General features: G+C 33.4%; 1 protein-coding gene across 1 annotated transcript in view; it reads right to left on the bottom strand.

Moving 5' to 3' along the window:
- Positions 1 to 24,645, bottom strand: part of LOC134854389 (uncharacterized) — a gene marked incomplete in the record, with an annotated part of 50,628 nt that extends 25,983 nt beyond the window's left edge. Inside the window, 4 exon segments of the mRNA XM_063870618.1 lie at positions 100 to 1,124; positions 12,870 to 13,496; positions 15,492 to 16,103; positions 24,479 to 24,645. Coding sequence (XP_063726688.1) covers positions 100 to 1,124; positions 12,870 to 13,496; positions 15,492 to 16,080 — 2,241 coding nt within the window.
- Positions 24,646 to 26,640: the final 1,995 nt, after the last annotated feature.

The following is a 26,640-nucleotide window of genomic DNA, read 5'->3' as shown; positions in this document are numbered from 1 at the left end:
AAGGAAGCTGCAAAAATGGGTTAATAATTACCGAGCTTATCGAAAAGAAAGCTGATTTTGCAATTTAGGACGGCATAAAATAAAATATTTTTTACTCACATCTGCGTATTTTTCTTCAAATGGTCCAGAATTCATTTCTTGACCATAGCTGTTCAAATCCAGTAGCATCATGGCGGATTGGAAACTTTGTCGGCCAGTTGACTTTCTTCGGATTGAGTTGACCGCCTTCGTCTCGGCCTCCGCCATAATGAACTCCAGCAGATCATCTTCATCGATCAATTCACTACTTCCGTTACCGCCATCTATTATGTCATCGCTGATTACGGCAGCAGCATCAATCACGTCGTTGCTTCTCATGTAATTTCTTGACGCAACAGGTGTTACGTAACCTCCTTCTGTTGCATAACCTGGCGAGGTTCCAGCTGAATCTACCGGGTTCTTGGTCCTGAAACGGCTAACCATGGAGTTGCTTCTTGGATTAGCATTTCGAGAGTTGCCGCTTGTTGCATAGCCGTTGTTTTCTGAAGTATAATTTGATATATATACACTGTGTGCGCTATCAGGGTGTTTATACGTGAATGATTCTGACTTCGACGACAAGACTGGACCGCTGGAGCTACTGTGCAATGGTGTCCAAGCTGCTCGGAGATTTTGTAGGGTTCGTCGCACCGGACTAGGTTGGTCCGAATTATTGCAAGATATTCCACTATCTGCAATGGAGTTCTCCTTGGCACCATTTGGCGAATGATTCAGAGTTGAGGTGCTGCAGTTAAATGAATCAACCGTCCAGTTGCTGTTGAATCGCGAGATGCTTTTCGGAGTTATTCCGCGGAAGGTCGACATCCCGACTGCATTTTGGCCCCGATTAGATTCGTAATTCGGCAAGGCGTTGGCATAACCACTGTTATTTTTCATCCCCAAATTTTGAGAGCGAATTTGTATTTCGCCACTTCGAGCTGATTGAGTCGAGTCATCGGAGAGTCTCCGAGCGTTGCTCGGCTCAACGAAAGACTCATGTTTTGGTTTTGGAAGTTGTTTTGACGACTTGTTTTGTCGAGGAAGGGTGCGAGACGACGGAAACTTCTCTTCAATAGCGCTTGTAATTGAATTGAATTTTACCTGGCCTGAAAACATTTTGAAAATCTGGTATAAGAAGGAATGAACAAAATTCAAAGGTAGCTAATAAGAGACACACATGGAAAATATAAATGTATGTTGAATTGGATTATCTGCTGGTTATTCTAAGATTCAAGCTCCTTGGAAACGGTTGAAGCAATTTACGAAGTCATAAACTATTATTGTTTGGGCAACGTCTGGCACTTTATTGTTTCTGGCATTAGGTTGTTGTATTTCTAAGAAGATTAAGTAGATCTAGGAGATCTTAATCATAAATGAAATTTGAAAGTAGTCTAAGACAGTGGTTGGAATTTGTATCCTTCTCAGAATTTCTGAAGTTATTTTGACGACTACAAAACAAACCAATTGCAATTTTAAAATCAAGATCCGACCAAGAGCTAGGGCTGAAATTCGGGCGCTTTTAAGGCCAGGTTTTAGTGTTTAAGTGAAGTTTTGACTGATTCTCAGTTAAGCCCCTCCCCCAGTCTAAAAACGCAAAAATTATGGTACTCTCATTTTGCTTGGGGGCTATAAAAATGAACTTGGTTGTTTTTATTCCGATGTTAGCTGCAGACATAGCTTTCATTTCGATTAATTGAGATTTTAACAATTTGAGTTAGATTTTCTCCATTCCGTAAGCTTTTGGTTCTCGCAATTTGCGACTTTTAGCTTTATTTTATCATCTACGTGGTCCAAAACATGACAGAGTGTGAAAATTAAATAATTGAATAGCTATTGCAAACTATTAAACTCTTAAAAAAATTCTTAAAATATGTATAGGGGTTTACATTTAGGCTTTAAAGAGCTTTTAGGTTAAGAGGTGTTTAATTTTGACTCAGAGCGCGAGTATGTAGATTGTTAGACTGTGTTTTCTACACTCACTAATTCTAAGAGGTTTGTTTTTTGTTGGCTCAGTTAGGATCCGAGTGTCAAATGAGTTGATTTTTACAAGTAATTTGGCACTGTTTATTTCTATTCAAAGACACAAAATTACGGGATGATTGAATTCAAGTTTAGGAAAGTTAGGAGGTCCAAGCAAGGCTTGATAATCTTTAAAAAGGTAAATATGAATCTAGATCAAATTGAAAACGGAGAAAAAATAGGATTTAAATGAATATTTAGACTAGAGCAGGAAAAATTCAAAAAAATAAACATTACACTCTTTCAAATAACTTTAATTGTTGTTTTGTGAAGACAAAAGGGAGTTTTTTGCACAAAGAATGAGTTTAGTTAAATTTGGTTGATAAATTTTATAAAGAACGTTGACATAGCTGGATAAACGTATACGAGTTTTGGGTTTGATCTGAGAAGAGGAATTTTTGATCAAAGCCACATACCATTTATTCCAGGTGTTGTTCTGGTTTCCCGAAAAAGGTTCAACTTCAATTTGCTTTTGGCACTTGAACCTTATTCGCTTGGATTGTATTAACTCAAAAAAAATTTTAAGGTCGAATTTTATTTTGCTTATTAATTTCAAGTTTTTTGACATAGTCTATTGGTTATCTCAAAGGTTAGTTTCTGATCTAAACATTGTCTGTACGTCATGTTATCTAATTTCGACCAAAAAGATTCTTGCCACTGCTGAGGCTCAGCCAGTGATGTATCCTAAGTCCTTCTCTCTTTTTTTAATAATGTCATTAGATCTCTAACAAGATACTAGTTTTTCGAGGTTATAATCGAGGACGACTGAGTTCCTATCAGAAGGCAACTCGGTCTACGTTAGGAATATTTCGAATGCAGAGTTTTATATGATGGATTATGACTATTGTTCTTGAATTATTTTTTAGTGATATCTTCAGTGTGATATAATACAGAGCTTCAAACCGCAACGAGCGCTCACCGATCATAATCGATTATATTGTCATTTTGTTGTCAATATCTATCTTGATAGAAAATCCTTCGATAGAACTTGAAAGTTTCTGTAAAAATTATTTCATTTTATGTTTAATTCAGATGCTGCGTATATTTTATAATCTCTACTTTTCAATTTAGATTTTATATTTTCTACCCTTTTTAAGTTCCTGGCAATCGCCAGTCGCCCTTAATTACCCCTAACGCGCAACCAATAGCAATTCCCCTCTTTTAAAGTTTTAAAACTAGAAAATACGGTTTAGATTGATTGTAATGGGTTGTTTAGTTTCAAACAAATCAAATATAAAGAATTATACTGACAAAATAGTCTACTTCAGCGCGGAGATCTTAGTTTTTCAAAAAAGCGGTTTAAATGGCAATATGGGGACCGATCGGTTACCAGACTAATCTTTTAGCGTAAAAAGTGAAAATGAACCGTTTAGCAGACCAACGTAATTAAGGGGGCATGGTTGACTGACAGACTCAAAAAGACGCTTGGTCTTGAGTCAAACTTCCCCCAATTAAGACAATTGTCTCACGATTTGTCAAAAACGCAGCAGTCTAAATTAGCGGCATGACAAAGATTTATGCGCACTATAACACTTGTGACGAATGGAAGCGCAGGCAAGCAAGCGGTCGCTAATCGCCAATGCCGCGTTTGAAAATAGCTATCACACTTTATAATTGTTCTGAGTCTGCTAAAAAACCGGTCTGCTAAAAAACCGTTCTGCTAAAATCCCTAGCACCAATCAGTTTCTTGGTTTCAATTTTATATCCGTAATCGATTATAAACAACTATACTTTGTCTCAGTGATCAGTTAATTATAATTGGTTATTATTCATTATACTTAGTTGCGTTAACAGAAATGAGATTTGATCTGGTTTGCAATAACAAGCAAAAATTACTCAAGGCAAGCGAGCGTCATTAAGTTGCGTTTCTGAAAAATTAAAAATAAAAGAAGTATGAAAAAAACAAAAATCTTATAGAACACCAGTGGTGCTAGGTATTTTAGCAGACAGGTTTATAGCAGACCGATCTTATAGCAGGCTCAAATAATTAGCAAATCAGAACACTAATTTCAAACGAGGTATTGGCAAGTAGCGACAGCTCACTCCACTGCGCTTTCATTCGGCTTGAAAGTTAATGTGCACGTAAAGCTGTTTTTGCTTCTAATTTAGATAACTCTGTTTTCGAAGTCAACAGCTTTCTTGACAAATGATGAGATAAATGTCTTTTTATATGACGTGAAGCTTGATCCAATAATGACCGTCTTTTTACGGCGGTCAATCAACTATGAGTCAATTTTCTTTGCCGAAAGAATAATTTTTCACTCTTTAGATAAACGATTGATCTGCTAAAAGTTTGTCCTAATAGTTTTCTCGTCAGTTTTTTCATTTTAATTCCTTAAAAACATGTATATAAATTTACACCATATTTGGGTCGAAAGAGTGAAAAATTCTACTTGTTTGGGCCTTAGTTTGCAAAAAATCCGAGGAAAAAATTACTAAAAATTTTTTTTGAAATTTTGCGCCAAAAAACGCAAGAACTGCAAAAACCGGATTAACCCAGTTTAAAACTGGATAACTTATTCTTTTGAAGACTATTATAAAGTCTAAGAAAGGAATAATAAAACACAAAAAAGTCGCAAGACAAACCCAAACCAAAAACAATTTGATTTTTGAAAAAAGGACACAACCAAAGTAACATAAGAAAGACCAGAAAAAAACCAACACAAAATGTTATCACATAATAGGACCTCTCAAAGAAACAGCATGCAATCATACTCCCACTCCTAGCCTAACCCACCAGAGAAGGACGCCCTGAGCATGCTTATAGCCGGCCTAACCCACCGCGCTACACCCACGCTTTGTGATCACACTTCAATTTTTAATAAGAGGTACTCAAGGGTGAGTAACTCTTCAAAATAACTGAACTAAAATAAAACGCTTTTGTGAAAACGACTAACTAAGATCATGATTAAAAAACACTTCGGGACTGACTAAAACAGACTGCGAGACGGATGTTATAACAGCTATTCAAAAACTTTTCTTTGTCTCGCAACATTCTGGTTGTTGGTTTCACTATTCCCAGTGAATTTTGCGAAAAATTCAGAAATTTGAATTATACACTTTTTATGTGAACGATCAAAAAATTCAATTATTTTCCAAAAAATTTTCAATTTGCCGTCCTTGTGAACCGGCGAACTCACTATGATGCTAGCAATTTATCAAGAAGAAGTTCAAGAAGAAATCAACGAAAACGAAAATTTGGGGAAAATTTTTGAATATCTTTGGATTTTTGGATTTTGGGACCAATTCCAATGCAAATGTGAAACGTTTGCGATCGAGCTGTCAATATTAGAACAGCGAATGTTTGCTAGGGATGGAATTCAGGCTGGAAAAAAACTGTGGGCACTTTTCGATCAAATTTTTGGAAATTTTTGAAAACTTTATCATATGAGCTGTACAGCTCGTATGTTGGTCCCATCCTTCGTGGATGAATGATCTTAATATGAGGAATTGAGAAACTGCATTGGAAATTTTGAGGCTTAAGAGCTTTCACCTCGATGGAAATTTATCAGAATTCGAGTATTGGGACGGTATAGCCCTGATATGTCAAAAACTTAATGAAAAACTCAGTTTGTTGGACTCATTTTATGTGAAACTTGTTACTTCCGTTGATTTTTGTTAATTAGCTTTGATAAATATGTTGTGACTTGATAAAATTTAAAAATCTGCACTTTTGAGCCTTTTTATCTGAATGAATAATGAAGCTTTCTGATTGGTCAATTTTGGAGTCTGCTAAAAAAAACCGGTCTGCTAAAAAAAACCGGTCTGCTAAAATCCCTAGCACCTCATTTTGTTTATTTTTACTTAAAACCCGCCTCTTAAATGTCTCATGATGGTTTGTTCACAAAAGTAGATCTAATTTATTGTGTCTAATGATTTAATGGTCCTCTAAGTATACCTGGCTATTTGGATCTATTCATTTTTTTCCAACCCTCAATCGCATATTGTGCAGGCACTTTGCTAAAAACCCATTAGTTCAGTGAGAAATGTGTAACAACTCTCTAGAACACAATAAAATTCCATACCCCTTCCCCATTCTAATCGGGGACCGGCTTATTAGCATGTGTGCCTATTGGGGGTGTAGCGATTAGCATGTGTGCCTATTAGCATGCGATAATTGTTTTGATTGGGTGCGCATTCAGATGAAGAACAAATTAGCCTATATTTTCAAGCAGAACCGCAAAACCACTTGAGGGAATTAAAAAATTAATTTTAGCCTAAAAAAATCAGCTAAGTTCATTCTATAAAAATTGCACAATTGAGTAAACAAAAGGTGAAAAAGTGAATCTTCAAACTGCATTCTTTTACAAGGGCATGCTAATCGGCACACATGCTAATAGGCCGATTCCCGTGCCTATTACCATACATAACCAGATTAGAAATGAAACTCAAACTCAAATGACCGCGAAAGGAAAGTTGATTTAATCCAGCCAATCAGAATTCAGAAAACAAAAATGAAAAAAAATAGCGCAAATTGAAAAAAAAATTAGTCAATTGGAAAACAGCAAAAAAACCTAATGAAATGAGGCTTTTCGAAATTGTCCCATCTAAACACAGATGGAGAACATATTTAATTATTGATGGTTATAAATTCAAACAAACACCAAAAAGAAAAATTTCTATTTTTTTAATTATGCTTTGAAAAACATAAAAAACTTCGACTGACTACAAATAAAAAAAACTTATCTGAAAACTATAGTACCGCACGCAACCACGACCCAGTCTTAAACTCGTTAGCAGAAGAAAGTTTTAGGCAACAATTGTTTGCTAACTTGAGAAAAAACCCATGCCGAGAACTGAAAAAACTTTAGAAAACACCCATGCCGAGAATTGAGAAGACTTAATAATCGGGTTTTCGAAAACTGGATGTAGATGTTTCTACCGTCCGACTTCCACAAAAATTGCCGGTCGATAAATCGATACAGAAGCCAATTTTGCCGCTTATTTGGACAAATATTAGCTCAGTTTTCTTTCATTCAATTTGGCAAAAAAGCAACAACGGGCAAAAACTTCTTGCCAGATCTCAACAACTCAGTGGGAGTCGCAATTTTTTGCACCCAAAACTTTTTAATCGAGTTTCAAAAAACGGACTCATTGTTATGCAATCGAAATTTTTGCACGAACCCTCGTCCACAAGAGCAAATGTATACAAATATTTCAACCGTGAATGAGTAAAAAAACTCTCATTTTTTGGGCATTTTTGAGCGGAAAAACGATGATTCATTACTTCTATCTATTAAAACTAAAAAAAACCTTCAGCACAAAAACATTTTTAAGAAATTTAATAAACCGTTTAAGCTCAAAATATTAGTTTTCGATTATGAAACTGGATTGGTTCGATGTCTTCCCCATTTTTTTGGAGACAGTTTTTTATGCTTGCTAATTTCATTAAACCCAAGCCTTATATAGAAAAGTTCAGTCTCTTGGTTACTATTATATTATACAAAAAACCACAGTTTTCAAAAAAAAATTGTCAAAATAATTTGTCACTTTGTCAAAAAAATTTTGTTTTGGCAATTTGACTTCATAACGAAACCCAACTTAGCTTTGCAGATTACATGTCATGTCCGTTAGTCCGCAGATTGAATGTGCAATATCCAAAAACACCCGATTTTGTCAATTACATCAAAAGTTTTTGGTTTTCAATTATCGGACCAAAAACGTGGAACGTTTTTAGTCGACCCCATAAATTACGTTCGACTAAAAATTGCAAAACTTGGTACTCGTCGTGTTCTCGAGATGTCGGAATGGTACAAGTTTTTATTTGCAACTGTTTATCTGGGAACTTAATATAATTCAAGTGTTTTGTCAAAATTTGAAAACAATAAAAACAAAGAACAGATGTTTGCACAATTACTACTGCTGCAGTAAAAACTATAAAAACAGTGGATATTTTCAAACAATTACAAATTATCAGAGAAAACCGTGTAGATGATGCTCTATGGACTTGGTTTTAGGATTAGAGTTGATTTCAGATTTTTCGAAAAGTCTGACAGTGCAAGTTTAATAATTCTGGCACTGTTTCAGAACGTAGTTGCATAGATTTAGTCAGCTTATTTACTGATTTTTGTTTATCATTTTTAAGGTGCATAGAGGATAGTGCTCCCCGCATCCAGTTTCATGCGTTAATAATCAATTATAGTATTTTAGTACCAGTCTTATTATTCAATTAAAAATCGATTATGAAATTGAAATTGAATTCTATTCAATTATAATACATTTAATCATATTTAATCGATTATTTATCCATATATTGTTCAATACAAGTATAATTGATTATAGTTGATTATAATAAATTATAATTGATTATAATCGCCTATTTTTATCCCAATTTCTAAATCATATAGTTTGCACAAAAAGTCCATTATAATCAATTATAATAGATTATAATCCATTTTTGCATATACGATTACTTAAGCTTTTCGTAGAAATTAGTTTGTGTGGAAATGGGAAAATTGTTTTACCAGTATTCAATTCAATTCAAATTTATACCATTTTTGAAATTAGTTTTTCAACTCGATTGTTGTTAAAATTTCTTAACCACCAAAATATCAGCACATTCATTTATTATTATCTGCACGTTTTATTATTTATTCCAAACAGTTATTTATCACCTACCGCGGGAACTTATCAACTAATATGGTGGGATCTCTACGAAATATTTGTTTCGTGGTGAAACTTTGTGTTCAGATGACCAAAGTGTGACAAGTTATTTTCATCATTTTAGAGATTTCGTTTTTGACAAAATAGCTAAACTATAATCCCTTAGAATTGATTTTTCTTGTGTGATAATATTTTGACAGAGAAAAGGATTATAAGCTATTAAAAAGATTATAGGAGATTTTCGGAAAAATTATTATCAATTAAAATTGATTATAATTTATTATAGTGCCACTAAAATCATCATCATTATAATGGATTAAAAATCGTTTAAACATCTAATTTTGGCGCTTATAATTAATCATGGTTTCAATAAAAGTAACTTTATAATTGTAATATAATCGATTTACTTTTTTTTCTACAGAGTGTGGGTCTGGATATAATTATGTCTTCCGGTAAATTTTAGCTTGTATTACCTTGTTTTTGATTAGTTTTTTAACTTAACTAGTACCAGTCAATTGATGTTGATCACAGTTGAAGATATCACTTGAATGCTAAAAATCTGACGTAGATAAAAATAAAACTGAAGAGACAATTAGAAATTTATAATTAAGTTGTAGTGCGTGAAATGTTATGTGAGCATTCACAGACTCAGCGCGCAGATACCTTGCTTGCTTGAGTATCTGAATGCTCTTATAAACATTTCACGCGCAGCAATCAAAGCTTTTTTCTGTCCCTCTGCTTATTTTTGCTTTGGCGTTGCCAAATTTATAGCTTTAAAGTGATATGTTCAAATGTAAACAATACCTATATTTTGTTTGTGATTTTTAGAGATACAAATGAATGAATTTGATAAATCACCATGTAAATAGTTTAAAGCCGAATTCAAATTGTGAGGCTGAGGATCAAGATGTGTTAGAAAAATAATGTGTAATTAGTTCTGATCAGGGAGAAAATATCCAATTTAGTCTTTCATTTGATTTCACCTGCTTTTATTTTGAGAAAACAGATTTCAAACCAAAGGCGCCAGTAGAGACTATAACGGCTCTCTCATCAGTGAATAACATCGACAAACGACATTCGGGAAAATGTCAGATAACGCAAGCAAACAAAAAAACTGACTTCTTTCTGAGAATTTTCTATACTTTCGAATTCAAAAAAAAAACGCTTTTTGAATAAGTAACTTTCATATTCCGCCACAACTTCAGAAAGTTGAGTTTGTTTTTTAAAGTAGATGATTTTTATCCACGAGGGATAGGACCAACATACGAGCTGTACAGCTCATCACGGCGAACCGCTGTTGTGCCCCTGCTTAAGAACTACATGCTTTTTTTTGTTATTTTTCTGGGCTGGGTAATGTTGCCTCAGCCTCAAGCAACGAGCACGGATCATGGTGGGCCTCGAACATCCGACCTTTCGATTGAGAGGTGGAGACGTAACCACTTCACCACTGCTCCCCGCGTAGAAATCATTTGCGTTTTTATGAATTTTATTTTTGGTAATAGACAAAAGAGCTTGCTTTTTTGTAAGCAAAAAAAGTAAGCTGGATAGAAAAAAAATCAAAAATCAAACCACGGAAATTTAAAACTGAGCGTGCACAATCAGCGGAAATGTAAAATTGAGCGTGCACAAAGTTGCACTTAAAAATTAAAACAAAAAATGCTCATAATCAACACGATTATGTGTCTTCACTACCTTGTTTTCCTCTAGGCAATGATAATCCAGACAAACATCAAAAAATAATTTTAAAAGAAATTTCGGATTTTTTTTTTTGAGTTTTCTCTCGTTAACTAAAAAAAGTCATCAATCAGTCAATAAAGCTTTTTGTCGTGTTTTGCTGTTCTTATCTTGGGGAAGGTGGGGAGGAAATAACTCAATTGATCATTAAATTCCGGTTTGATAGGAATATTTGGTATCAAAAATTGCTCAATTGATCCATTACTTATTCAAATTAATTAAGACCTTAACTATATGTAGTTTTTGAAACCTAATTTTGCAATTTTTATTACGGTTTTTTACTGTCGAGCTGCAAATTTTTCATTCTATTCCCAGTTAAACAAAAAAACACGTCGTTCAACAATAACTACGTGATTCAATCAAGTCATCTAAAAAATTCTAAAAATTACCAAAAAAAATTGGACTTTGAAGATTTTCTTTGCAGGAAATGTTTGTATAATTACACTAGATGAGGTGTTAGATAAATAAAATGAGAGGACATAAAAACCACAATTCAATTAGACAATTTTGTCATTTTCGTAAATACAAACACATATACGGCCAAATTATTGCTATTATAATATTTCAGAGCTAGTGGAAAAATAGTAACAATTTGTAATTTGGAGAGAAATGAATTCAAGTTTTTCGATACAAATTAAGTGTATTTTTAGTATAGGATGATTTTTAATGCAATACTGGATTTAGTAATTTAAGTCAGCATCCCTTCTTGAAGCGACCTGTCATAATGTCGTCAACCGATTTCCAAAAACATAACCAACAGACGATTGGAAAAGAATCAATGAAAAACTAAAACTTTTGAAATGAGTCTTCGAATATTAAATACTTTTCTTTTACAAAAAATGCTAGTCATAGTGGTCCGTTTACAAACACAAGCTACTCATACAATTGATTTAAAAAAATTGGTACTCATACGAGTCAAACAATTAAAAAATGTGATTCATGCTATTTTCATATGATTTTTTTTATCTGGATTTGTACGGAGGTGTGCAATGAACATTACTTCCGCTAACAAAAATCAGCCCGAGGCAAAACTGTGTATCTTGTAAAATGTGTGCGGATTCCGCAATAAGGACATTTTCTTTGATCTTAATTTGTTGTTTCGTTTTCCTTGATCGTTGCGACAAAAATTTAACGTGTTTAAAGACTTGCTTCTGTTTTCAGAAGACCTACACACATCAAACAGTGCGCCTATTCCTCGTAATGATTGTATGAACATTTTTGTAAAACTGTGATGGCATAAGACGTTACAGAATTAGTTGCCGCTGCGGAATTAATTATACTGAGACAAATCAAATGCAATTCATACTGTTTTTGAAGATGAGCACGAAGTTTGAATGTACAAAAGATCAGCTGAAGGAACTATTCAGGTATCTTGTAAAACGGAAGCGAAACTAAACAATATTCTGTGAAAAAAAAATTTTTTTGAACCTCAGTTAGTTTTTGTTGCTTCAGAACCCTCATTTTCCCAAACGGCTCAAAAATATGGAAACATTTGGATTTAACTGAACATTTTTCACTATTTTTGTTCCGAAAATTTGAAAATGTGGAGAAACCTTGTATTAGGATGTGTTTTACTTTTTTCTTTTTTCTTTTTGTTTTTCAAGCAAAATCAAGTATTACAATTAATCATCGGAATGGGTCGAGTAATATTATATCTAAGCCCTTTCAGACCTGATTCGAACGATATTTAAAAGGTTTCCAAATTTTTCTTTCCGGTGACTAGAAAAAACCGGTTTAAACCTTTTTGACTATTTGTCTAAGTTCGATCGAGTACATTCTTAATTTAGGTCGTTTATAACAGCTAATCTATGCTTAACTTTAGTTTTACTCAAGAATAAGTAGTTTCCAAAAACTCAAAAAAATTCTTCAAAAAAAATTGAATTTTTTCAATGATTTTTTTTTGTGTTTTTCTAGTAACTTTTTCTTCAGAAACTGTTCTCAGGTTGTCCCCTGTTTTGCTGTGACTAACGAATATGCCTAATTTAAACATTTTTGTCCGGACTTTTTTATCACACGAATTTGAAAGAAAAAAATTGTGTGTTTTTTAAAACTATGGTCAGAACCTTCTGCGCTACTTGCACAGTAACCGGCTATCCTTGTTATACTTTACGATTGTCCATTTTTTCATTGATTTTTGTCATTCTTAATGCGGTTTGGAGAAAATGGGCTAAAATTTAAATTTTAAATAACGAGTTCAATTTGCCTACAACAAAACAAGATATAGGAAGAATGATTGAAGCGACTTTGCTTACTTGATCCAAACTCGTTGCAAGCATTGCAAGATTGTCAAGTTCATGGAAGGGGAGCGTCCGCGTCCTGTTCCTTAAGTCCGTTTGTGTAAAAAACTTATGTTAATTTCTATGAGTAAGCAATAGTAGACCGATAAGCAAAAATCTTTACGTTTTGTGATACATTTTATAGTAATGATGATGATATAGTCATCATAATCTTTTGTAACACGTATTCTTGGAATATCTGTTAAATAACGCCCTTACCTTCATTAGGCTGTGTTTTTGTATTGTTGTTTTTGATCACTTCAACGCATCTTGGCTCGAATGTTCCACGCCTCCTGCTTCTTTGTCCACGTGGTTCTTCTCCATTGAAATCCGAGTCTAAAAGTCCAAGAGGAGGTTCGTCAAAGTGTAAAGTGTTTACAAGTGTTTCCTGGAAGTTCTCGTCATCCTCATATTCAGAACAGTACTTTTTGAGGCCTTCTTGGTCCACGTCTACTTTACCCTCGAAAAACTGTCTTCTCTTTTTTTCGATTTTGGTTTTCCAGTGTTGAGAAGAGCCGCTGTTTTTTGATGGCTTAAAACTGTTTACGCTTAACGCGATCGAACTTTCCGAGCTACTGTTGGAAAAATCCTTGAAATCGGGCGCTAAATTTGCTGCATTAGTGAACCCTCCTCCCAAGTATGATGATTTGGACTTTTCGTGAGCTGTTAATGAGTCAAAAGTTGCATTCCGCTTTTTTTCTGAGAACTTTAGCGAGAGGTCACTTTGGCTGACAGAGTTGGCCACTTCCTTTCTCTGCGGTGTCGAATCTGTTTGTGGGCATGATTTTGCGTCTGTTATACGTTTGCGAGCTTTTGTTGAGTCGTAATCTGCATCTGGCTGATTTTCTGGAAAAATTAGCCAGAAGTGAAACTGGAATGGACAGGAGTGCATAAAAATCAAGGTTTTGACAGGTTTTTTAATGATTTTTGTACAAAGTTTTAAAATAGGTGGAATAGAAGTATTCTGAAGAAAAATGCATGTGTAAGTATTCGGAAATTTTTGATACTTCTAAGTCACCTCATGTTAATTGAATAATGCAGAGCTTTGAAAAAAATGAGCATTGCATAGCAAAGCGAAGAGCTGAAAATATCAAATAGTATATGCATAAAGTATGAAATTTGAAAAAAACTTTTGCAAGTTTTAAGAATTATTTATTTCAGATAAAATCTCAGATCATAATAAACAGTGTTCTTAAGGTTTTTCTCAGATTCGAAAAGTCTATTTCAGATTCGAGTTTCAGAAACAAAACACTTTAAAATTTTCAATCGATAAAAAAATAAAATTGTGATCAACATTTTAGTGCGGGATGTAGCGTGATTAGGGCTGAATTCAACCCGCAATGTTGTAGATAAAAATATGATTAAAAAGAACGTGTTATAAGCTTTAGAAGTTTGTTATACAAATTTCAATCTTCCGCTTTATTTCATGTGATTTAATTTCAAAAAGCCAAAAAATATAAACGTTAAGTAGATTCCTTGAATGGTGAGGGGGCGAGTTTCAAGAACGTTCAGATGATTTTTGATTCATACTTGTTTACTTATTTAATTTTGGATAATTTGGATAATCTTTACAAAAAAATTGCAGTTTTTAGAAGAATCAACAAAAATTTGTGGAAATTTTTTACGTGGTTTCAGTTTAAAAAGGAAATTATCTAGCTACTAAAAAATTCGAGGTATCTTAGCTTGATTTTCAAGAAACACAATCTAAGCTTCCATGCATGATTTCTAAGTCTTAAAATTTAAAAGTTTGGTGCAATTGAAACTATTTCAGGAGAAAAAATATGATTTCTTGGGTCCTGAAAAAATTTGCCATCTTATTGAATGTCCTTGTATTTGCTGAACACTTCGGTATGTATATTTTGTATTGTTTTTTTTAAAATTCACTTCGCTAAGTCCGCAATAATTTCAAGTTGGTATTATTTTTTTGACAACAACTTTGAAATTTTTAGAAAAATCAATTAAAGTTTTCCTAATTTTAGGTGGTTTCCGTTCGAAAAAAAACAATTCGAGCTACTACAAAGTTTGAAACATCCTAAACTGTTTTTTTGTTTCATCATAATGGTATTTTTTGAGAAAATTTTGCAATTTTTGGAAAAATCAAGTAAAATTTTTTTATACTTTTTATACCGGGTTTCAGTTCAAAATAAAGTTTTCAAATTTTTGCAAGGCTTGAATATCCTAAATTGATTTTCTAAGAACCCAATCTTACCGTGCAAAAACCCAATGTAACCTTCAAACAAATCTGAAACTTTATATTTCATTTAATTGAAACCTTTTTAGGGAGAACGGAAATTCTTGAGTCTTGAAAAAACTGTTGTCGTTTTATTGAATGTTGTTTTAATTACCAGACACCTGGGTTTTGTGAAAAAATTTATTTTGTTGTTTGCATAAAAATGCACATCGAAACCATCTGATCACCAAAAAAACTGCTTGAAGGTCAAAACCTAAAAATCTAAAAAACCAAATCTTGTAGAAAAATTATAAATGGGATCTCGGTTGTGTTTTTTGAAAAGCACGGAAAGTAAATTGTTCAGTCTATAAAAATCCACAATTTTTTTGAGCCGCTCCTAAGTGAAATATATTTTATCTCATTTGAAAAGGTTATGGTTGATCGTCAAAAATTGGACGTCATTATTGACAGCTGAAAGGAGCAATTTGGATTGCGAGGGTGTCGAAATCTTAAGGGAGGAGCGTTGGCTTCTATGTTATTTATAACGTATAAGCATTGATAAACGATACACAAACACCGTGATTTTTTTTATTGAGTAATAATTATAATCACACGCACCTAAGTTTTTTCTAATAAATCTTCTCGGAATACCGATTAGAGTTTGAGCTTACCTGCATAATAGTTGACGCTTGTATGGTTACTATTGAACACTTCAGCGTATCTTGGGTTCAAAGTTTCATGCTTTCTGTTGTGTTGGTCACGTGGTTCGTGTTCATTGATATCCGAGGCCCCAAATCTAAGTAGAGATTCATCAGAGTGTGAAGTGTCGACAATTGTTTCCTGGGAGCTATGGTAATCCTGATATTCAGAACAATTTTGTTCGAAGTTTTCTTGGTCTACGTCTTTTTTGCCCTCGAAAAACTGTTTTCTCTTTTCTTCAATTCGGTTTTTCCAGTGTTGAGAAGATTCGTTGTATTTTGATGGCATAAAACTCTTCAAACTTAACGCTATTGAGCTTTCCAAGGTGCTGTGAGAGAACTCCTGGATATTAGGCGCTATATTCGCTGCACTAGGGAATCCGCCGCCCAAAATTGACGATTTTGGGTTTCCGTGAGTCCAAAATTTGTGAGCAGTTAATGAATCATAAGTAGCATTCCGCTTACTTTCTGAGAATCTCAGCAAGAGTTCACTTTGGCTGACAGAGTTAACCTCTTCCTTTCTCGGCGGAGTGGAACTTGAATAAGTTTTTGGTTTGTTCATCACTTAATAGAGTCAATAATTGGCTGAAACAAAAGTAACTTGAGTGTAATTTTGAGCCGTGGATAAATACTAACCCATTTAAAGACCATCGAAGTTTTAAATGGAAGTACAATCAAATAAGGCTTGCCTAATGTAGTCGTTGAATAATTATAAATTCACAAAACTACACTAGTGGACAAAAATTAAGGAAAATTTCAAGTTTTTTTTTCTAAAATCCGTGTTTTCAAGAATTATTTTGGCCAACATACAATGGGAAATCCAACAACATCTTGGATATACCCAGTGCAAATGATCAGAGCTACGCTCTATGAAGAAAACTTAGTTTTCAAAGACTTAAAAATATTGTTTTTGTCTGAAAATGCCAGTTTTCACCATCTTAATGGTTTGTTCAAAACGAGTGAAATTTTAAGAAACAGTTGAGTTTAATATAGTTGTCATACTAAACAATTCACAAACATTGCAAAAGAGTTCGCTCCCATGCAAAACTTAGTGCAGTTGGTGCAAACTGGCCTTTTCAGACACGAAAAAAAAACTGGTAAGCCTTTGAAACCAAATACTGATAGTTTCATGGAGGGTAGATCTGAGCAGGGCAGGACCTAGGATATTTCGAGCTGTCCTAAATTACTATGAAGAACCCACCCATTTTGACCAAATTTTCTGCGCCGTAGGTAAATTTTTCACAAAACAGGCCAAAAAAGGTGTTTTTAGGCACTTTTTGGAAAATTTCTACCAAAAAATTGCGTTTTTTCGGCGCGCGCTCCCCTCTCAAAATTAGCATAGATTGAAGCCGAAGGCGCCTCCTGAAATTTTTTAAGGTCAGTCAGCCAGCCAAAAATGGATATCTCAAAATAGTACAAAGGGGAACCTTTGGGTCGGCAGGGGGTCGAATTCCTGAAGGGAAAGGCGTCCCCCCTCCTAAATCCGCTGGTGGATCTAAGGGTAGTTTTTCTGGTCGATGTAAACTTTTGCTGAAAATCGAAGTAAATGTTGTCTAAAACAGATATTGAAAAAAAAGCGTTTTAGAGAAAAAAAACTGAATTTGCATTTAATTTTGTCCACAGGTGTAACATATCTTTAAATGAAACAGCAGCTGTAACTTCAAAGATATTATTAAAAATCTGTTCAAACTTCAAAGAAGTTTGTTCAAAACTTGTTCACATTGTAAGCTTGAAAGCTTAACTGAAAAAAAAACATTACTGCGGTTTACATGCCAAGTTGAGATCTCAATTTGTACTTCTATGCGTGAAACGTATGAAAACAAGCAGTTCGATCTAGTTCATCACGACGGCAGTCTCAGCCTTGCAACAGTGCACGAAAGTTCCAGAGACACACCCTTTATATGTGTCAGAGGCTTTTTATATGATGCATACGTTTTAACAATTAATTTTTTGTTATATAATGAATCTGACGATAAAGTTGTTTTGACCATTGAATCGAATTTTATTTAAAAGAGAGCTATTATGCTGTTTTTATCGCTGAAGTCCAGAATTTTTATTGGATTTTGGATTCTAGCATTTTTCAGTGGATGTCAGAATTTGTTATGGGTCACATAGGCATACTTTTGAATTATGAATATACTCGTGCAAAATGGCTTTGAAAACCAATGAAAACTGCTAGAATTTAGCTACTCTGAATAAACATTACTTCAATTGAAAAACGCGCTTACCCGTGGAACCCAATACAACCTCGGCTAAGCATTTGTCTTTAAAATCATTTTTATATCTGTTTCCTGATTGTGCTTGCTTGCCAAAGCCTTTGACTTGCTTAAGCATTTGACTTGCGATTCTGCTTCTCGATATTCTATGGAATCCAAACCTCTTTCAAAGTACCCGCATTTGGCATCGTAATATTGTAAATGTGAATTGTATTAGAAAGTAAATTTTAGCGAAAGGTTTTGTATTTGAGTTTAAGCTATCACCAGAACAAAACAGAATTTGTTTTTATTAAAGATGTATTTATGGATTTCATAAACTAAGAGTCCTCGTGATATTAATGACCAAAAACTTCTACTGGCTCAATGTGAATGAAACATTCCGTGAGATTTGGTTCCATATTGAAGCCTTTTCATCCACAAATATGGTTTAGAAAAGACCTTCTATGTAGTTTAATGGATAACAAATGAACCTATTGGATTCAAAATTTGAATCTAATCGACTAAAAATAGTTTTTAATGCGACATTTTGCAAAGCAGAACATGCCATTACGACTATAATCATTCGTTCTATTGTACGCTCACTTTCTCGATTTTAATCAATTACAGACGATTCCGTTCAACGTTTTTGTCATTTGTTTTTTTTCTTATAAATAATTTTAAATTAACCGGAACAACATGTTCTGCTCAGAAATATTTGAGCAATTGATTTGATCAATTAACATCCTATAAAAAAAAGTTAATTTAGTAAATCAAATATCCAGGCAGCAAATAAATGCTCGACTTTACAAATAAGTTAATTTACATAGTATATACTTTATGGGCAACACATTTTCTTTTTACTAGTATAACTACTTACATTTCTATAAAATAAAGTTCAAATTAAAACCATTGTTAAAAGTTACATCATTGTTAACCTCGAAACTACTAAGAATCGTCAGCTGAGTTGCGAATTAAAAATACAAAACTATCGTCAAATTACGATGTCTTTAGAAGAAAACTTCGAGCACGTCATTTGCACCTTGTACATAGTTGTCTGAAATTTTTTTAAGTGTCCGTTTTTTGATATATTGGGATGAGCTAGCCAACGGCAAATTTTCTAGTCCGTGGAAATTGTTGAAAACTTTAACAGCTCTATGTGCACTTCCTTTTTTTCCTATTCCAGTTCAACAGTAAAAACAAGGTTGCATACACAATTTACAATTTGGAGGAACAAAACAATCGGAGTTAAAAATACGAGGTGTGATCGTTTCTGCTGTGTTTTGTAACTGTTTACCAGCATATAGTTCAAAAATAGTGTACATTTTTGATTGCTGGAACAAGCTGTCAGTTAGAAACCTAAATGGTTTATGGTAAATTATGCGTTGCGTGCGTTTTTGGCAAAAAAATAGGTTCTAGAACATTTTTAGAAACGTTACCACAGACAATTATACCATACTCTATAATTGGTTCAATGTAGCAATTATAGTACTTGAGTCTCTGAGGTTCATTTAGATATTGTTTGGAAAATCTTAGAAATCCTACCAATTTCGAAATTCTGTTGCACCAGTTGAGACGTGGCAGTAAAAATTCACTCGATTATCTAGATGTAACCCTAAATATTCTACTCAATCCACTTCCATTATTGTGTATCCATAAATAACATTTTTATTTTTTGAGTGTTTTCCATTAAATTTCACAAATTAAATTTGCAAAATAATTGGACTCAGAAGATTGACTTTTAACCAAGTAGAAAAAATTGAAATCACTTCTTTCATCAAAATTTACGGGTCCTAGTTTGAATAAACAGTTACACTGCTATCAACTGCATACAAACCCACATATGCATTTGTTGTCGAAAAGCCATATCATTATTGTATAATAAGAAAAGTAGATACCCAAAATTGAACCCTGCGGAATCCCGATTGATATTTGTGAAATCTTAGAAGTTTTCTTCTCAATAGCAACGAATTGTTTACGTTTACTGAGATAAGAACTAATTAGCTCGCCAACAATTCCTCTGATGCCCAACATTTAAGTTTAAATATCCGTGTTTTGTGGTTGCCTGTATCAAAAGCCTTACTTAAATCTAAAAAAGTTGCAAACTTTATAACCTTCGTCAATTGTCATATTGATGGACTCTGACAATTTCAGAACTGCTTGACCCGATGAACAGTTTTGTCTAAACCCAAACTGGGAATTAAATAAGATTTTGTTCTTATCAATAAAGGATGTTATTCTGAGTGATATTGATTTTTCTAGTACTTTACTGCGGGCAGTCAGAAGAGATATTGGAAGGTAATTTGATATCTTCGACTTGTGGCCAGGTTATTGAATCGGAAAATTTTTGCAAATTTGAAAAAAGCGGGAAAACAACCTTGACTAAAGCATTTATTAAGAAGAACAGATAAATATTCCGATAAAACAGGAGACGAAAGTTTCAAAAATATGTTGTTGATGCCGTCAACACCTTCAGCGATTGAGTTATTTGATGAATTAATTATTTCAAAAATTTCTGTAAATCCTACAGGGAAAAGGAACATGGAGTTTGTTAGTTCTGGCATATTGGTTGATAACGAAACATTTCAGAATTTTTTGTTCATGTCCTTTCCTACGCTTGAAAAAAATTCGTTTGTTTTTTCTGCATCTAACTGACAGTCTTTAATTCTTATGTTAGGTTCACGCAGTCTCATAACATATTTGAAGAACTTCTTGTTTTTTCTTTAAGTACTCTATCATTTTTAACAGGCTGATACTCTTTTTGAGCATCAGCTATCAGTTTAATTGTCTGACTTCGAACGCTTTTGCAGCGTTCATTGTTAGCCCTTAGTTTACAACGAAAAAAAATTTATGCGTTTTATGCCTTTTGCGAACAAGGTTTTATCGCGCTGTTGAACCAGGGATTTTGGTAAAAATTTGGTTTTGCATTATATTTTCTGATAGGGAAAAACCTATTTATTTTGGATTGCAATTCCTTTGTTGTTAAATCAACTAGACAATCTATATCATTAAAATTCCAATCAACTTTTATCCAAACAAATCTTCAATTTGTACAAAAATTTGCAGACTGTATCATCATCCGAATTTTTTCCAATATTCCTACGCCAGACAAAAGGAGGTCTCTTTTTGTCAGGTATTAGAACTAATCTCATTGGTCAAAACACGATTAGTTATAACATGGTCAATGCAACTCTCTCGAGTTTCCCTCATTCTCGTCGGAGCTTTTAAGTTAGTTATAAAAACACCCATAAGACTGATTCAAATGGATAAGACTGCGTGTTACTTTGTTGTCTTATTTTGTGCTGATATTAAAACCTCCCACAATATAACTTTAATTTTTTTTTTTCATTTTATTTCATTTGTAGTAAGGTAAGGTCAAAACATACATTAAAGCCCAAGTTGACATCAATTACATCTAAGTAATTTTTGACAAAAATTGCTACAACGCCCGCGATGCTTTGTTTTTAAAAGATGATGAAAAGAATGATTGATAGCTATCGTCTTTTAAAGAATTTTGTTTCGTTTGTTTGCCAATTTTTACTCGAAACAATAACTGTCGGGTTAAAACTATTTGATTGCAAATAGCGCAAGGATTTAAAATGTGTTTTCTGAACTATACCAAGGTGTTTTCATAAGTTTAACAACTATGTTATTATACAGCTTCGATACAACACAAACACAGATTTTAACCGAGAACAAGAAAAGTTTCAATAGAGGAAAACACATCGAAAAACAGAATAGCCTTCGTTAAAAAAGTTTCAGAAACATTCATGGAGAAACAAATTATCTGACAAACTTTAAGATAAACTCCGGTTGAGCGGGTGGCAAAAATTATACAAGGCAAATTTTCGATTGTTCAGATATTCAGAAGTTTTGCAAACCCGGAACTTTTTTGAACATTTCCCGTTGAAGTACGCAAAAATTTATCAATAAAGCTATGAAACACGAACTGAAATTGTTGAGGTAAATGTCGAAAATTCCTCTAGCCCATATTGACACCTTAAACGCGTTTTGTTTTTCCATTGAATTGTCATTGGACGAGTGTTGATAACAACAGTCGCTGAGACCTTCATCAGTGTTAATTGAGGCTCAAAATTTTACCATTGAATAGGGTTTGTGTTAGAATCCTCTGCTGAATAAAAATTACGGCAAAGCAATCAGATTAAATACTGAGCAAACAATATTAAAATGAACCGTTCATGTAGCTTAATACGGCTGAAAAAAGTTTTAAAAATTCCACTTTTCGTGCAAAACAATTTCTCTTATGTCAATTCAATTTGAGAAACACGCGCTTCAGGCTTACAATGTTATTCGTTTTGTCCTATTAATTTAAATCAGCACTGTATGTTAAACAATCGACGTTGAGCAGTGTCCGGAAATGTCAAGAAACAAAGATAAAGAAACTACTTTCCGGAATTGTGATTCAAAACCAAATGCGTACAATTCTTCATATCACGGTGTTCAAAAACGGGCAACATTCGAATCAACAAGTCAAAAAAGGACACTTTCAGTAGTTTTGGTTTTAAAGTCGACAAAATATCAGCAGACTAGCAAAAGCGCAACAATTTCTGGAAACGGGTTGTTTAATTTTTGAAAAAGAAACTAGTGTTGGTTAGATTCAAACCCACTAAGGCTTTGCCGCTCAAAAGAAGTTCTTAGCCTTTGGTCCAAGAGTTCCAGATAAGCTGAGAACATTGAATTTTTGGTAAGTCAAGCAATTATATGATTTTGTTAATTGATGTCAAAAAAGTCTACAGCCCGATTTGATAACGCTTGCTAGTCATAAGCACAATTGTTCTAGTATGAATTTAAATTATTCAAGCAACATCAAAAATAAAAACGCGGTTTTTTTAAAGGGGATCTGTCATTGGATGTGTGATGAGAACAACTGTCGCTTAGACTTTCATCCGTGTTAATTGAGGCTCAAAATTTTACCTTGGATTTGTTTTTTTTAAGCCCTCTGATGAATAAAAGTTACACTAAAGCTACCAGATCAATTACTGAGCAAACAATGTTAAAATTAACTTCTCATGTAACTCAACAACGCTCAAAAAAGGTTTTAAAAATGCTATTTCGTGCATATCAATGAAAAGTTGTTATAAAAATTAAAAAATGTGTTCTAAGATTTAATGGGTTCTTCACTTTTTGTCTCTAATGTCATTCCAATTTGAGAAAATAATGTTTGAGGCGTACAATGCTATTCATTTTGTTCTTTAGTTTAAAGGTCAAGAATGTAAAAGCTATTCGTTACTAGTCAAGAAACATAGATAAAGAAACCCCTTTCCGGAATTGTGATTCAAAACCAAGTGAGTACAATTCTACAACGCACAGTGTCCAAAAACGGGCAACATTCGACACAAAGAGCAAAAATGGACACTTTTCAACATTTTGGGTTGTAAAAATTTTTGAGAATTTTCGCCTGGGGGATTGAATCGTTTAATAACCATCGCCATTCATTGCAAAAACAGGGAAGGAGAAGATTCGTTTGAAGGTTTAGTATTCGACTATGCATACCGATGAATGAGTTCAAAATCATTTAGTTATTCTTCCTTGTGTGAATTTTAAACCATGTATTTGATAATTCAGCCAAAAGAAGACTGCTCGTATCAGGGCGAAACCCTGAATGATCCTACTGCCTTTTAAGGTCTATGCAGCAGTAATAACATGGAAATTTTAAATGTAATCAAATAAAAATAATTTTTTTCAATTAGAGATTTTTTGTGAAAACATCCCCCCACACCTTATATTTAGTACAAAGTGATAGATTTTGCTCCTATTAACAAATCAGTTATGGCATATAATTTTCCTTGAACCATTTGGAACGATTTCTAAGACGTACTAAACCTCGCTTACGCGTTAATAGCTCGAAATATATCGCGAGTTATTTGTCATAAATTGGCCAAAATGGTAATCTTTAAACCCCCATAACTTTACGAAAAATGATCACCGGTTTCAATTTTAAGCTTAGGACAACAATAGCTTTCGAATGATCTTAAAAAATCCCGTCAAAAATGGCTAGTTAAAAAGTCAAAATTTGTCTGAAGAAAAAAACCCACCCCGAGCACAACTAGTCCGTGACTTTCGTTATTTTTCTAGAAAAAAGAATTCTGCCAAGTTTAATTATCAAGTAAGCATGCCAGATTCAGATACAAGTCAAAGACAACGAGTCAAATTAAAATATAAATTTTGCTGAAATTCTTGAACATTATTTCCCAACTGACCTATAGTCGAATTTTAAACGTGTTATTACAGTTCCTATTAATAAATAATGTGTATATTATGGTTTTGTTTTGCTCTATTTTCCTTAAAACATATTTTTGACAAGATTTTCCTAGGGAGAATGTATTAACCGAAATTGACAAGTGCTTTGTTTGCTCGGTCGGCTCTAAGAACATTTCTTCTTTTAAGTCAAAATCAACCAGAAGGTTTGAAAGAAAAACAGAGTAACTAAGCTGTGAGTTGATTCAAATATGAGATTTTAATTTCTTAGTATCGAATGTTCTTTAAGCGAGCACGGTACTAAGGTACAAAAGAAGCGAGAAAACGTCCGAAAAAGAAGTGCTTTTTACAATTTTAGAGCCTAATATTTGCATGTTTGGACTTAATTTGCTAATTTAAAGTCATCTTGTGTCCCAAGATGACTTTAAATTGCTAGCAACCTTTGATAACGGTTGCTAACAATTCGTTTTGGATCCGTGTTGATCTCACCCAGTCCATCGGTTCCAACGGAGTCTTAAATTTTTATGAAAAAATTCAAGTTGACTTTACCTGAAAATGAAAACTCTTTTTTTTTTCAATAACAAATAAACCGATTGTTACAGTAAATTTTTATACTTTTCTTTTTTGTTGGAAATATGCAATAAAAGAATAACATTTTGCTCTTGGTATAAAATTGAGAACCAGGATTTTAATTCAATGACAAACTTGAAGAAGGATTGTTGGTTATTCGGTTTTTTCAATAAAATGACTCATAAAAGTGGACCAAAAGTGGTCTTGAAAAAGTCAATTAGGACTCAGTTGACGCACTTGGAATTCATTTCCGGATCGACCAGCGGGTGACCCTTAGAATTGAATCAATTACGATCGAATCAAATTCGGAGGCCCCGTCCCATTAAATGAGGATATTATATTTACTTATGGTCAATAAAGACTCATTTATTTGCAAGGAAAAGGTTCAACATACGAGCTACTTGGCTCACCTGTAAAATACATATGCTTTATTCTTCCCCTTTGTTAAAATGCATATTAGGTTTTTTTATATACTTTTACTAGGGTCTTTTTGTATTCGAATCAAACTTAATAGCTGCAAGTTAACTGCGGTTTACCATTGCGTAAATAAGGCGCAGACTTTCAATTCTTTTTTGAAAAAATTTTTTTGTTCCGGTATTTGAGAACCATGTGATTTTTCTTCAGTCAAAATTCAATTTTCAAAAAAAAACTAATTTTTGAGAGAATTTGGTTTTGGTTAGGTTATGTGATCAATCATACAATCTTCAGCTTAAGTTAAACAAGATTGCTCGTATGGCAAAGCCCTGAATGTTCCGACTGCCTTTTAAGGTTAATGGAGCAGTAACAACCTTAAAAAGTTAAATGTAATAAAACAAAAAGAAATTTTTCTCTCTATAAATTGAAATTTTTTATAAAAATCATCCACCCACACGCCATCATAAGCACAAAAGGATAGGTTTCGCTGTTTGTAACAATTCATTTATGGCAAATAAGCTTCTTTCAACCAATTTAGAACAATTTTTAAGACAGGATAACTCTCCGCTTACGCGTTAATAGCGCGAAATATATCGCGTTAATTGTCCCAAATTGGCCAAAATGGCAATCTTTAAAACCCCATAATTTTACAAAAAATTATCACAGGTGAAACATCTTTTCAATTTTGAGCTCAGGACAACAATACCTTTCGAATGATATTTTAAAAGTTCCGTCAAAAATGGTTAGCTAAAAAGTCGAAATTTGTCTGAAGTCAAAAATCCCACCCCGAGCACAAATAATCCGTTTCTTTCGTATCGAAATTCGGAACAATTAGCAAAAATCCCAAACATGATTTAAGGCTGAAAAATCATACTTTATGAAACATGAATTTTATACAAAAGCACAGAAAAAAATCATTTGGAAGTTAATTAAATAGTTTGTGTTTCATAAGCTATACAAATGAAAAAAGACTGCTCGTATCAGACCGAAATAAGTTCTATGGAGCTGTGTTCTTTTTATAACAATTAAAGAAATTTTCAAAAAAAAAAGATTTTTTTAACTTTGAGATTTCCTTAATAAAAATCACACCATATAAAATTAACAGTGATAAAATTCGCTCCTAATAGCCTAGCAATTATGACAAATAGCCTGCTTCAACCAATTTGGAACGATTTTTATGATGGATTAAATCTTCGCTTACGCGTTATTAGTGCGAAATATATAGCACGTTAATTGTCCCAAATTGGCCAAAATGGCAATCTTTAATCCCCCATAATTTTACGAAAAATGATCACAGGTAAATTATCTTTTCAATTTCAAGCTCACGACAACAATAGCTTTCGAATGATATAAAAAAGTTTGTCAAAACCGGCTAGTTAAAAAGTCGAAATTTGTCTGAATTCAAAAATCCCACCCCGAGCACAAATAATCCGTTTCTTTCGTATCGAAATTCGGAACAATTAGCAAAAATCTCCAAACATGATTTAAGGCTGAAAAATCATACTTTATGAAACATGAATTTTTACAAATGCACAGAAAAAAATCATTTGGAAGTTAATTAAATAGTTTGTGTTTCATAAGCTATACAAATGAAAAAAGACTGCTCGTATCAGACCGAAATAAGTTCTATGGAGCTGTGTTCTTTCTATAACAATTAAAGAAATTTTCAAAAAAAAAAGATTTTTTTAACTTTGAGATTTCCTAAATAAAAATCACACCATATAAAA

This window comes from Symsagittifera roscoffensis, chromosome 9 (assembly GCF_963678635.1).
Source record: "Symsagittifera roscoffensis chromosome 9, txSymRosc1.1, whole genome shotgun sequence".
NCBI classification, from domain to species: domain Eukaryota; kingdom Metazoa; phylum Xenacoelomorpha; order Acoela; family Convolutidae; genus Symsagittifera; species Symsagittifera roscoffensis.
This window is presented reverse-complemented; position numbering and strand designations above follow the sequence as displayed.